This window comes from Canis lupus, chromosome 3 (genome assembly GCF_048164855.1).
Source record: "Canis lupus baileyi chromosome 3, mCanLup2.hap1, whole genome shotgun sequence".
NCBI lineage: Eukaryota > Metazoa > Chordata > Mammalia > Carnivora > Canidae > Canis > Canis lupus.
In genome coordinates this window covers 83,275,388-83,289,129 of record NC_132840.1, presented here as the reverse complement: position 1 = coordinate 83,289,129, position 13,742 = coordinate 83,275,388, and the positions used below count along the sequence as shown (strand labels likewise).

The window sequence follows — 13,742 nt, the reverse complement described above, 5'->3', positions numbered from 1 at the left end:
CCCTGTAACTCCATTAGTCTCCTCCTTCTACTTTTTTTTTTTTTTGATTGATTGATTTTTTCATGAGAGACACTGAGAGAGGCAGAGACAGAGAAGGAGAAGCAGGCTGGCTACAGGGAGCCCGATGCGGGACTCGATCCCAGGACCCCGGGGTCACGACCTGAGCCAAAGGCAGACGCTCAGCCACTGAGCCCCCCAGGAGCCCCTACATTTTTCCTTTTAAACGCTGCACAACAGATTCTCTCGGCAGAGCCTGGCCCGGGGACCCTAGCGTCCTCGTCTGTAGGGTCGCAAGGCAGAGGTGCTCCCTGCAGATGAAACTCGACTGCGATCCCGTCTTTAGGGTTAAGATTCACGCAGAGGCCGAGCAAGCTCTCCAGGAACCGAGGCCGGTGCGAGCCCCACTCCGTTGGCAGCGTGAGGGCTCAACGTGGGTGTCACCTCCTTGAACCAGACCGCCCCCCGCAGAAGGGCACATTCTCTGGGGGGCTGGAGTCGAGCTGGTGGAGAGCTGTGGGTTCCTGTCACTTCGCCCCCCACCCAGAGCCAGGGGGCTAGCCCAATGAGGTTGGATTGCCATGCTTTCCGATCCCCCGGAGCATGATGTGAGGAAGGCGGGGTGCCCTCCTCTTCCAGAAAAGTTGGTGATGCCCGCGCGTGTAAAACTGGGGGACGGAAAAGGACGTACCCCCTGTAACTGAAGGAGGGAACGGATTCCCAAGATGGGATTTGCTGGAAGGCCCACCCTGACTCTTCCGCTCCTCTTCCCACTACTCCTGCCATCATTCCCTTCGCCACAAACAGGAGCAGATCTGCATTATCCGCTCGCCCCCCACGTCTGCCCGGCGCCGTGCGGAGCACCTGTGAGCAATTCTCCAGAAAGGAAAGGCACACGGCTGGCCTGAGGGACCTCACGCTCACAGGGGCCACAGGAATTGCAGACGTGATGATGTGAGAAATGTGTAAGAGCATCAGCTTTCAGGAGAACCGTCCAGCCAAGAAAGGGAAGTCCGGTTCTAGATCTGACACAGCTTGGGGGGGGGGGCTGTCCCCCAGGACCCTCCCCTGAGCGGCAAGGGGGCTCACCCACAATACCTAAGACCTCTCTGGATCTGGCACCCACGAGTCTGTGACAGCCCCTGCCAGATAATCCAGCAAGGATGAAGCCAGACCCTGCTGCCCCCTAAAGGGGGGAAGTGCCCTGCCTCGACGTCCCCCCGTGCCCACAGGGGTGAACCGTGGCCCCTGCGCAGGCTGGGAAGAGCGGGTCTGGGGCGGCGCTAGCTCCCCCTATGCCTCTGCCTATTCCTCTTGCTGCTCGGCCGAAGGCCCACCGACAGAGCCCCTGTTTGGTTCTGTTTCAGCTTGGGAGGCAAGCGACCTGGCTAGTCAGTATGGAACTGTCCCGAGAGGAAGTGGGTGCCGGGAGGGAACCTTTACTTCTGCCCGACGCAGGACGGAGAAGACAGACGGAATGCTGCTCCTCCGCCGCTTGGCCTCGGCACCCTTCCACTTGACCAACAATCAGGGAGCCAATGGGGCCGTCGGGGGGCCGTCCTGCACCGCGATGGCCACGGCCAGCCCCTGGGATGCGGGTCCCCCACTGCATTGGTGTGCAGGTGCTCGCTGCACACCTCTCCCCCGAGCTGTACGTCCAGTGACCCCACCTCTCGAGCTAGAGGCACACCCTGGTCAGGGTATCTACATCATGCAAACGGGAACGTCGCACAAAGCCGGAGAGTTGGCTGTTGGACATTTCTCAGCACCCGGGGTTGGACGTACCCGCTTCTCAAGCAAACAAATGACTGCGGCCCTAGACCTAGCACCTAGCACCTAGCACGGCAATCTGTTGAGGTCTTGCTGGACTTATTGCACTGAAGGGCTGAAACAGGGCCTGGCTGCAGAGACGATCCCTTATTCTGTTGCCCTTGGAGGCTTGGAGCAGTATCCTGTGGCTGCTTTCCTAATCCGCAAGCAATAGAATATAGCCTCCCGGTCACTATGGATCGAGCAGCTACTATTCGGCAGGTACAAAACTGAGCACCTTGACTTTCCTCGTCCAGTTCCATCCCACCGTAGCCCTAAGAAGACATTTCCTCCTGAGCTAGCTCAGGAAGGTGAAGCGTGGGAGGCTCCCCAGCTTACAGGGGGCAGAGCTGAGATCTGAACTCAGATCTGTCTGATGCCAGCCTGGGCCCCTTCCAAAGTCTTCCCACTACCCCACGTGACTACGGTTAGTAAATAATATTATTCTTCCTCCTTAAAAATGTATCCAAACGACACTGCCTGGAGGCAGGACCTCAAGCATGGCCCAGCTCCCGGGGCCACCATGCAATCAATATTACCCTTCCCAAAGACAAAGCACCCTCCCCCACAGGACACACTTCCTCTTCCCCCTCCTCTACCCCAGCCTGTTGTCCCTCCCCTCCTTCAACCTCTACTCAGAACTTACTTCCTCCTTGAAGCTTTCTCTCATTAACCCCACCCAGTTTTGATCACTTCACCAACTTTGCTTCTCCTCACATACTTATACTCAAATTTACCTAGATTTCTTCTGCCTTCTTTTTGCAACTGGAGCCCACCTGGGTCTTCTCCATTGAGCCCTACCTCGCCCCTCTCTTTTGTACTCTTCCCGTGGTACCTGGCAACGAGTGCTGTCCACAGGGCCTGTTGGGGTGGGCCCCCTTTGTCTGGGTCTGTGGGCCCGTGCACGGCTTGCCCAGTCCATCCACAGCGGCGTGCAAGGAAACGCTCTCAACCATCTGGCCAAACAACTCAAGCGCCCTCTTTGTGCTGGCCAATGATTAGATGATGGCGAGGAGCTTGGGCAAGAAGAGACCCAGGACCAAGAGCTTTGGCCAGTTCCATGTCACTCTGAGAATTCTCCCTTCCAGACCTAACACTCAATGAAACTTTGGAGGACTTTCTTTTCCAGTCTTGGGCCAGACAGGAACTTGATTCTCTCTCAAAGGGCCTTAGGATTTCTCCTCACATCCTTCCTACTCCCTACTCCCTTAGATGGACCTGTGGGTTGAAAGTAGCAATGGAGTAGGGGTTTGGGACAGGAGCGGGGGCGGGGAGATATCTTTCTTTTTGATCAGTGGTGTCTGAAGGGTGTGAGTACATAGGTGAGTAGGAGTGGGTGTTAGCTGGGGACATTGGGGCTGATGCAGGAGCTGGGACCCAGACCCAGGGGTTACTCCGTGCTTCAGAAGTTCCCCGGTGGACTTGGAGTAGAAGCTGGATCCTGGGCCTTCTGGGGGGAAGATACCAGTAATGTGGTAGTAACAGCTGGTCTGATTTGCATTTGGGAAGCCAGAGTGTTTCAGACAGCTCAGCTGATGCAGGGAGCCATTCCTCCGAGGGCTTTCCTGGCCTGTGAGGGCTCCTCCCTCCTCCCGAACTCCTCTGCAGCCCTTCCCCTACACCCCTGCGCGCCCTGAAGGCGCTGTAATCCTCCGCTCTAGACGGCTGTGATCCTCACACTCCCTGCTTCTGTCTTCCTGACACGTTCGCAGGCGCTCCTCCCGCACGGCCTACCGCTTTTAGACTGGCACACACAGTTTTCACAAGAAGGGTTTTGCGGTTTGGGTTTTTTTTCCTTCATAAGTTTGCAGCTGCTAGTTTTGAAACCACCAGTCAAATAGAACTCAGTCAAATAGAGAGCAAGAGAGAAAGAAAAGGAGAGAGAATAAAAGGAAGGATGAAAGATGTCTGTAAATCATGTCTTGCATGCACAAAAGGCCCGTGTGGCAGCCTCGTCTTCGCTTCGCCTTCTCGCCCAGGCCTCTGTTAGTGAAAGGCTCTTGGACACCTTTAGGTGGCTGCCCTGGAGGGTGCTCCTTATCCCAGAGCCCCTGGCAGCCCGTGCTCACAGGTGAGACGTGAGGAGCTGACTATTCCTGGTCATTATTTGGAGACGACTTGCCAGCGGCCCATGTACTGCTTCTAGATGCCCACCCGCATGGACACACAACGCGCTCGTGCTGGGGACAGAGGGCAGGAGAGGGCGAGGGAGACCCCGGGAGACCCTGCCTGAGCTTCTGAGTATTCTGTAGGCATCCACTGCAGGCTCTCCTAGTGGGTTACTCTACACGTGAAAAATAAGTACAGTTGGCCTTCGAATAATGCGAATCACGCAGACCTTAGGGGCGTGGAACCCCGCGCCCAACCGAAAATCCAGCCCTAGCTTTCGGCTCTCCCCCTCTTGACCTTACCAAGAACACAAACAGCAGTTAGCACGTATTTTGTGTGTTATATGCATTATACACTGTGTTCTTACAACGAAGCCAGCCGGGGAAGAGACCACGTTCCTGAGAAAATCACAAGGAAGAGCCAATACTCTTGCCCTGCTGGACTGCAAATGATCCCAGGCCAGGCGGGCCCACGCAGTTCAAACACCTGCTGCTCAAGGGTCAGCTGTATTTAGCTGAACACGGACTTGAGGCAACCAGAGGCGCCAGGAATAAAAGAATCCCCAAAAAACTTCACGCTCAGGTCTCCCCTGGCCCCTCCCACCGTCACTGCACTTGTGGCAGCTAATTATAGCTTTTATCTGAAGCAACGGGACACCTAGAGCTACAGCCTAGAGTCCCACCCCCACCCCGGGGCAGAGCACAGAGACCTGTGGGGACGGTGAGCTGTCAAGCTCGCTGTGGGCGGCTTTTGGGTGTCTTCTCTATGCTGGCCTCTGGACTCGAACCCCACAGCTCTCTGTGGACCCTGATGAAGTTGGAGGGAGGGTCGTGGTCATGTGACCAAGGAACGAGGGAGGGTTGGCCCTCCAGATCAGGCCTGCTTAGGGCCTGAGAGGGCCTAGGCAAATCTGGGCTGTGGAGACTCTCTGCCTCCATAACCCTTTGTTTTCACCTCTCCGAGAACAAGGAAGCCATTCCAGTTTTATATCAGAATTGTTTCTGGTCATGTTTCTCCTCACCCTCTGTCTCCACTGGCTTCTCTCCAAATTTGCTGGTGGGGGGCTCTCTTGGGGGCTTGGGATGCGTCCTCTTTGCATGCCCTATAGAGCTACCCAGCACGGCGAGTGCTTTGCCTTGGAGGAGGACCTCTACCAATGCTTATTCACTGGAATTGAATGGGATGTTGGTTGTCATCCTGTCTCACAAAAACATGTGCTAATAATGTTCCTGTCACCTGCAACATAAGATCTAATTCTCTACCGTCCGGTGTAAAAATTTTTAAACTATTTTCCAGCTTCCCTCCACAACTTGTGGGACACTCTTTCCCACGTTCCCGCTCATGCCTCTTCCCTGTCCTTGGACTGTGGTGTCGGGTAAATGCCAGGTCATTGTAGAAATCAACCCTGTGGATACCTGCACCCTGGGAAGCCATCCCCAACTCCCTCAGCCCTTTCCAGCAGAGTTAGTTGTTCTTCAGTTGGTTTCCTGGGATGCTTTGCACATATTTCGAAAGCACTTTCTGGTCTGTAGTGTGTGAGCATCCATTTATGCCTGTTTCCTTCGGGGAACTCTGAGTTAATCCAAGGCACCGACCCTGTCCTCTGCACAACTGCATTCACAGGGCTGCACCTGGCCCAGAGGTAGTAGGTGCTCAGTAAACGTTTGATCACTAAATTACTGAGAGAAGGAATGGGCTCCATTCATCTCTTCCTTGGAATCTCAAGCAGAGTCTTCCCACACCTGTCCTCCTCCTTTCCTTGTGCCCCACACGCGGCCACCGCCCGACGCTCAGCCCACACATGGCGCTAGAAACGCAGTGCTGTTATTTCCATTAGAAATATAGAAATGTCTATATCCTCATGCACGAGTTCCGTAACATTGACCGTAGCCATTGCCGCCCACCCTGCTCCGCAGCCTCCACCATTTATAAAGATACCTATTCAGGCCTCTTATCACCCAAAGATGCAGGCCCAGCAAAGACAAGCCTTCCTGAATCACAACGTACTTCCTCCACGAAGACTTCCCACCCTAGCCCAAGCCCACAGCCCCTTTTCCTTTCCTTCTGAATTTTGTTTGTTTTGGTTTTCTTGCTTTAGCTGCCTAATCTCTCACTTGCTTCTCTGTCCTCTTCACTCCACTGTTGTTTTGGACTCATAGGCAGTTGTCATGGATATTATTTTTTTCTGCCGATATTATTTTTTTTCTCCCAATTCTCTGGAGACTCCCCCACGGTTCCCATTAGTTGATACATGACCAGTGTACAAAATGAATGACTGTGTTAGATGTTCCGACGTTGACTTTCTGCATCTCTCTCCAGACTCTGGGTTTTCCCAGGAGAACTTTACCTCGTTTGACTCGCTGCTGATGAAGTAACAATCATCAGCCACATCTCAGGGACTATACTCTCTGTGATGGAATAAATCGCCAATAATTTACACCCTTTGACTCACATCATTGCACTTTACTGTGGAAGCCATACCACTCGTTTCTTGGTTCAAATATTGATTAAAAAAAAACCCACAAAAACAACAACAACGACAACAACTATAGAATTCTTCCCAGCAGAGAGAGCTGTCTCCCCTGGAGCCTGAGCAGGCCTTTCCCTGCAGAGTTGGCTCACACCCCAGGACCATAGATAAGAAGGTGAAGGCTCCATGTGAAGGCCTACTAGCTAAGTAGGCCAGGTGGGTTTTTGATGTCTACCATCAGCAAACTGGTATCTGCAGCCTGTTCTGCCTCTTGTCTGAACATCCTCCTCCTGCACGCCCACCGTGGTGCCTTCCCCTCTGTGGGTTGAGCCTCTCTAAAAAGCATCCCTTAATAAAGTCTCCTCCACTTCTCCCCTTGCCTCCCCACACCCTGTCAAAACTTGCCAGGCCTGCCACATTCACAGGACCTTGCTATGCTAAGCACATGTGGTAAATGGAGTCACTCAAGACATGTCAACGAGAGGCTTTTGCATTTTGACATGAGGTTCCTGGAGGCTCAAAGAAATGAGCTCAGTGTGACCATATCAGGCAGGTAGGATACTGGTGATGGAATTTTTTGGGGGCAAATCTTTCAGAGCCTCTCACTACAGCTACCTAGGACACCTACATCTAAGGCTAGCCATGGTCACGGGAAAGCTTCCTCCCACCTTCTCCCTGGTCCAGAATGACCCAGGGAGTCTCTGACTCTAAAGCTGGTTAGTGGGGTTTTAGGCTAGAAGGTTAGGAAAGAAGATCCACCAATAAATACCTGGCCTGAGTCACCTGGCTTGTAATTCAGGACCTGGAACGTCATTCAATTCCTTCCTTCTTAAAGCTGACCTTCTTGAGAATTTGGAGCTGGCAAGTTTCAGATTCATTTGCGTCAACATGTTGTTTGGTTAATGCAGCTGAGCATCTAAGCCCATTTTCTTAGAAACAGGAAATCCCAGTGTGCCAAGAGTAAACAGATCCCAGCCCCCAAAAGTTCGAGTTCATTTAGGAATTCCCTGACCACAAGGGTCTCTGGGGCTGTGTGCTTGAGCCAGGCTCGCTCCCCTGCCCGTAACTGATCTTGCACAAAGAAATGGTCTCTCTTCAGCTCAGAGCCATGCCCGGAGAGGCTGGAGATACATTAAGGACAGGATCCCAATGCCAGACATCACACAGAAGAGCATCAAGGATCTCTTATAACTCAGCAGGTGTTTCCCCTGAGCCCCCCACCACACACTCTTCCACTCTAGTTGCTTCCTTCTTATTCTTCGTATCTCTCAGGACAGCAGGGATCTTGTCTGTTTTTATTCCCCATCCTACTGTTACCACCAATACAATGCCTGCAATGGGAGGCACGAAGTTCGTATCGGTGGGATGAATGAATGGCAGCATGAGTCAAGGCATCAGTGAAGAGCTTGACCGTCCCAGCTGTGCAAGGCACCATGCGGGCGGGGGGGGGGGGGGGGGGCGGGGGGGGACGGGGCGGGGGAGCCAACACAGGGCTGGTCCTGAGGGGCTCACACAGAATGCTTGTCCACAAACTTGTCAGCACCCAGCAGATTCTACCAAAGTTGCCAGGAGGTGCCAGCTTCTCAAGGTTGCTTGAGCGAGCTCAGGTTAGAGGAGCCTGGAGAAGAAGAAAATCGTTGGCCGGGTGGCGGGGGAAGCGCAGGGGGGTGGCCAGAGGGCCCCCTACCTGCAGAGGTCCCGCTCCCTCGCTGGACAAAGAGCCCTCAGAAAGCTGCCTTCCCAACCTCTGCCACACACGGAGCAGGGGAAAGAATCATACTGGCCTCTTGCTGTCGCCGAGCCTGCTGACCCTGCTGCTGGAGGGCCCGGGGAGCGGCAGGCAGCTGCACCAGCCCCGCACCGGCTGAGCAATACCTGGGAGTCTGACAACGGAAGAAAAGAGGCAACTCTTCTATTCTTAGTAGTTGCTTTCCACGTATGTGTAAGTCAAACAGCCTATGCAAAAAGAGGCCTCGTGGCAGCAGGAAATTCAGAGTTGTGGGTGTCTTTGTGCTATCAGATCAGGTCCTGGGTTTGCCTGTAATCTGGTCTCATGGGCTTCCATGGGGTGAGGCCAGGGAGGTGAGCTCAGGCTGGCCCCGCCTCTCTTGCCTCCGGTTTTATGACTCAAGGGGGACTCTGTGACTTTTTTAACATCCCTCTTTCAGTATTTCATGTGGGTTTCTTTTCTAAAGGCTGTAAAGAATATGTTATTGAAATAAAAAAGAAAAGAGTCCAGCCCTGTTACAAAATGCCATCCCAGGAACGCCTGGGTGGCTCAGTGGTTGAGCATCTGCCTTCCGCCTGGGGCGTGATCCTGGGGTCCTGGGATCGAGTCCCACGTCAGGCTCCCTGCAGGGAGCCTGCTTCTCCCTCTGCCTGTGTCTCTGCCTCTCTCTTTCTGTGGCTTTCATGAATAAATAAATAAAATATTAAAAAAAAATGCCATCCTAGGTCCAGAAACTGGGGGGAACCAAAGTGACATATACTTAAAGCCTGGCATTTAACGCTCATTTAATGATTTAATGCACATCCATTAGGAGGAGTGATGTAGAAGAATGTTTAACGATGCAGGAAATATCCATAATTTAGTAATAAAAGAGAATAAAATGAGGTTGCAAAACAGTATGATTCTGGTTATATGAAAATAAAGCATATATAGGGGCGCCTGGGTGGCTCCATCAGTTAAGTGTCTGCCTTCGGCTCGAGTTAGGATCCTGGGGTTCTGGGACAGAGCCCGGCATTGGGCCTCTTGCTCGGTGGGGCATCTGCTCTTCCCTCTCCTGCGCGCTCTCTCTCTCTCTCAAATAAACAAATAAAATCTTTCTTAAAAGAATAAGGCCTATATGTCTATATATTTGCATTAAAGAGACTGGAAGGAAACACAAGAACAGGTTGTTTCTGGGTTGTGCAATCTGGTCTTGGCGGGCTTCTGCGGGTGCTTTGGCATGTTTCTCTTGTGATTTTTCTGTATTTTCTCAATTCCATACAAAGCTGATGTATCCCATTGGAAATCTTCGTTTTAAAGAAAAATACGTTAAAAAACACCATGCTTTTTAGTGAGCAAAAGAAAATTTCAGGCCACAACACAGAAACGGAAAGAAGTGGCGGCGTCTGCAGTGGCGGCTCACCAAGGGAGCCAGTCCTCTCAGCGTTGGGTGGATTTTGATGGACCTTCCCTCCTGTCCCTGGCTCTCCATCTCTCCTCCTTTCTCATCCCTGCACAGCTCTGCTGCTCCCAACCGGTGACCGTGCGGTGCTCCAACAGCACCTTGCTTCCCTGCGGCACCTGTTACCTGGCATCACTTTTGGCTTGTTTGAGGGAAGCAGGAGAAGCTCTGGAAGCAGAAGCGGCTGTTATGAATGCAGCTCAGCTTCCAAGGTCCAGTGTGAGTCTCACTGGTCACCGGAGAGAGCCTGAGGTCTCTCCATAGAGCTCATGCTTCCTGCACCCAGAGACCTCGCTGATTTGTGTAAAGCACCATTTGACCCTTTAATCAGGAAGACGTTAGCGACTCCCAAGTGTGCACCTATCAGAAACGGGCTGCCTTAGACTCCCGGGGGGACTTTAGTCAGGTTGTAGGTAAGTAAGAGATATACACAAAGGTGCTTTGTATAGATGCACACAGAGATACACACACACACACACACACACACACACACGGATGTACGCGGCACACACGTATAGATGAGAAGAGGGGACAGATGGAGCACGCACACCCCCCATCTGGTCCTCATGGTATTATGAAATGGTATATTTTCTTCATCTAACGGATGAGGAAACTTAGAGTCTAAGAGGGTAAGTCGCAGGGCCAGAAGGGGCCGAGCTAGAATCGGGCCCATCCTGCCTGTCTCCGAAGTTCCTCGCCAGGGCGCCTCTGTCCCTCCAGTGTCGCTGTCCCCGCAGGCTGCTGTGGTCGTGGTGTGTCCCAAAGCTCCGTAATTACTGGGTTCGACCTGGCCTCCAGAATAACCATGACAATATTTGTGGAAATGTTCACAAAAGCCCTTGACTTCCAGGTTCTGAGATCAGAAGCGGAAATTTCAAAATACCGAAAGTTCGTTTGTGTCGAACACATTGCTTCGGCTAAAAGCAGGAAGTCCGAGAAAGCCTGATCTCATGAGATTTTTCAGCCCAATTTGGATCAACATCTGCACTTCTGGATTTTCCACTGAGGCCAACCCAGCTCAGCTGTGCCGCCGCTTCTCCCATTTCACGAACCCTCTACCTCCCTCGTGGGGGGCAGCGAAGCAGTGAAATCTGTTGCTAGCACGAGGGTGCGTGGCCCGTTGCAGGGCGGTGAGCTGGCTTGGTCAGGAGAGGGAGGAACAGTTGAAATTTGGAAAATATGCAAGCCCCCTTTTTGTAAAGTAAAAAATACACCCAAACGCACAAAATCTCTAAACAATAAGTTGTCCAAATAATGGCCTCTGTTCTAGTCTCCAGGTGCCGGAAACAAGTGGACAGGACTCCTGCCACCTCCTCCTTCCCAGAGACCCAGCCTCCCCATTGGTTAGACTCCAGCCGGGTGGGAAGCGGAAGGGCAGGTGGTGCTCAGCTCCGGGCTTCGCACAGCCAGCCAGCTCCGGGGGAGCCCCAGCAGGCTGGGGTGGGGGGGTCGCCTCTGTATCCCAAAGCCTATGGGGAGTAAGTCCCTCGGGCTGCAGATGAGAACTCTGAGACCAGGAGAAGTGATTTGCTTGGGGCCTCCTATCTAGCTGACGGCAGGGCTGGGATGAGAACTCCTGTCTTCCCCAGCAGCCTCCTCTTTCTCCAGTTCTGATAGCTGGCCCCCCTGCATTTCAGCAGTCAAATGACTTAGGGGAGGTCCTAGGGTTTTTAAGTGACAGGTTTAGAGTGAGCGTGTTCTGGGGGGGCCATGATCTGTGGGGCTTCCCTGTTCAGAGACTGCCGGGAACAATCGCCCTCCCATCCCGCCCCACGGTCCCGGGCACCACCTTAGATACCCCTGTGGGAACACTGGGGGGCTTCTGGATAGCAAGACCCCTCCATGCATGGTGGTGTGGGCTCCCCATGCACAGACTGGGGTGCACTCTGGCTGCACGACTTTAACTCAGCCACACCCAACTGAAACAGTGCAGGAGAGGTAGCAGACGGCCTCCTGGGGCCACGTCCTCCTGAGTTCGGGGGGCGCAGGCACACGGGAGAGACTGTCTCGCCTTGTAGACCCGTATAAATGGGGTGCAAAGGAGATGAGGCATGATGCCTCGAGCAGCTGTGTGGCCTCGAGTAAATGACTTAAGGTCTCTGGGCCTCAATCTCCCCATCACGAGATGGGCAATTGCAATATACACCTCACAGGTTGGGGTGCGGAGGAAAGGGAGCGTGTGGCTGCAGGCTCTTCCCTCGCTCCCCTGCAGCCCACCACCTGCCCTTTGGGGATTAAACCCTGGGGACCCTATGCGTCTGGGAGGGGGCCCCTCTGAGCCCCAGCAGAACTGCCAGGAGCTGGAAGAAGTCTTCCCACTTGCAGTATCCTTTCTTCTGGAGGCCTTCCTGACGCTGAGCAATCACTGAATCCACGCCACCTCCAGGCACAAGCTTAGGGAGTCTGCTTTTCTGGTGTGTGCGTGGGGAGGGGGGGTGCCTCCTGGGAATCTCCTCTCTCCTGGCCCCAGCCCCGCCCCGCTTCCTGAGCCTCGCCGCAGGTGCACCTTCGCCACCGGGTGCTCTGGGTTGGGGCGCACTTGGAGCAGGGGTGAGGAAGGTAATCTCTCCCCATCGCTCGAAGCTGCAGCAGGAGGAAACAGGGCCTTTCATGTGGCAGGTCGGGCATTCTCTCCAGAGCGGTACGTTCCCCGGAAGCCCAGCCGGTGGCAGAGGCCCAGGCCGCTGCGCGGCTTCCTCCCCACCTTGGAAAATTATACAGAGCGCCCTGTGCCCGCTGGCTGCCGGGCAGATGCCCTGCTGCTTTCTGAAACTATCCTGCCTCCTTAGAATGAAAAACAACAATGTGCCATGCCCACAGTGACGAGCTTGCCCTTTCCTCTTCCTCCTCCCTGCCCTGGAAAAAGTACAGGATCTGTAAACAAGTCATTAGATTCGAGATCCTGCCCAATTTAGACTCTTTGTCTCAGTTTTCTCCAGAGTAAACTCGTGGTCACACCCACCCAAACCAAGCAAAGCCCAGAAGGAATGCAGAGCCCTGTGGCCAGGCTAACCACAGCTGACCCCGCGGTGCCCAGGGCTCGGCGTGCTCCCCGGGCTGGGAGGGGCCCGCAGGGAGCCCAGAGGGCTCGGGTTCCAGCCGGACTGGACCAGAGCCCTGGGACGGGCCCAAGAGCCAAGGTCTCCGTCTCTGGGTTCAATTCCCCAAAGCGGTTTTAATTTTGCAAATGCCTCTCCGAACTATCAAAAATCCCAAATCCACCTCCTTTGAAGTCTGGCAAGAAAACCCCCAAGATCAGCTTCTCTTTTATTCCTGAATTTCCCGTACAGGCAGGCTTCTAGAAAACAGAGGTTGGAGAAAATGAAAGTCAATGCCAAATACTAAGCAGACAGAAGACTAACTGCTTTTCCCCACGGCCCCCCACCCCCAGCTCTGGCATTATGGGCTGGGGAACTGGGCCCCTCTCCCGCTGCTGAAGATCTGTTTATTTTGCACTCCATAAAGGGAAACCAGGCCCTTTTTCTGACATTTTGGCTTGGAGGGGGTGGGGAGGAAAAGAGGTCCAGAATTTAAACTCAAAACCAGATCAACTTCTCTAAATCTCTTGGCGCTTTTTCTGCGATTCTTCAGCGGGCCGCATTGTACGATTCAGGCTTTTGAGTCTCCCGACCTGCGATGCCTGCCTCTCTAACCCCCCCTGCAAACCCCATAAACTGCAGTGACCCTTCCTTGACTCCCAACCACGCCAGCACGCCCCACTTGAAATTAGGGACAGACGGGCTCGCGAGCCGCTTGGCAGCTCCCCATCCCGCCGCACTACACCAGCCCTACTCTGCGTCTCCAGCCTGCGGGCCGGGAAATCTGTGCCTCTGGGCCTGAACCCCTGTTCTCCCGAGCTGGACCGGTGGCTTCCTCAGAACAATGAAACAGGGAATTTCCTTTGTCCTGGAAATGTTCCGCCTGTCATCCCCGTTATCCTTATCAGCAGGCCACAAAGCAGCGAGGACGACCAGAGGCCTCGGTGTGCTCGGACCCGGTGGGGTATCATTGCAAAATGTTTTCTTCGCTTTTTCCTCTGCCTTGAATTCAAAGCATGACCTCTACGAGTGGAATTCAATCAGGTCAGCTCCCAGATTCCCCAGTGGGGAAATAAAAGTAGCACAGGCGAGGTCTATTGTTTCGATCTCAAGAAGGTAGAAGTGTTGTTTTCTCTCTTTCACATCCAA

At 53.7% G+C, this 13,742-nt stretch overlaps 1 protein-coding gene across 6 annotated transcripts in view; it reads right to left on the bottom strand.

Annotated features, from left to right (window-relative positions):
- FLI1 (Fli-1 proto-oncogene, ETS transcription factor) overlaps positions 1 to 13,742 on the bottom strand; it is a 122,623-nt gene that overhangs the window by 79,446 nt on the left and 29,435 nt on the right. The window contains exon 1 of one of the 6 annotated variants that reach the window (XM_072822677.1): positions 7,155 to 7,678. The exons of the other annotated variants lie outside the window; for them this stretch is intronic. Coding sequence (XP_072678778.1) covers positions 7,155 to 7,199 — 45 coding nt within the window. The 5' untranslated portion in view covers positions 7,200 to 7,678. Of the gene's footprint in view, positions 1 to 7,154; positions 7,679 to 13,742 lie in introns of those variants that run through there. 6 annotated transcript variants of the gene reach the window in all.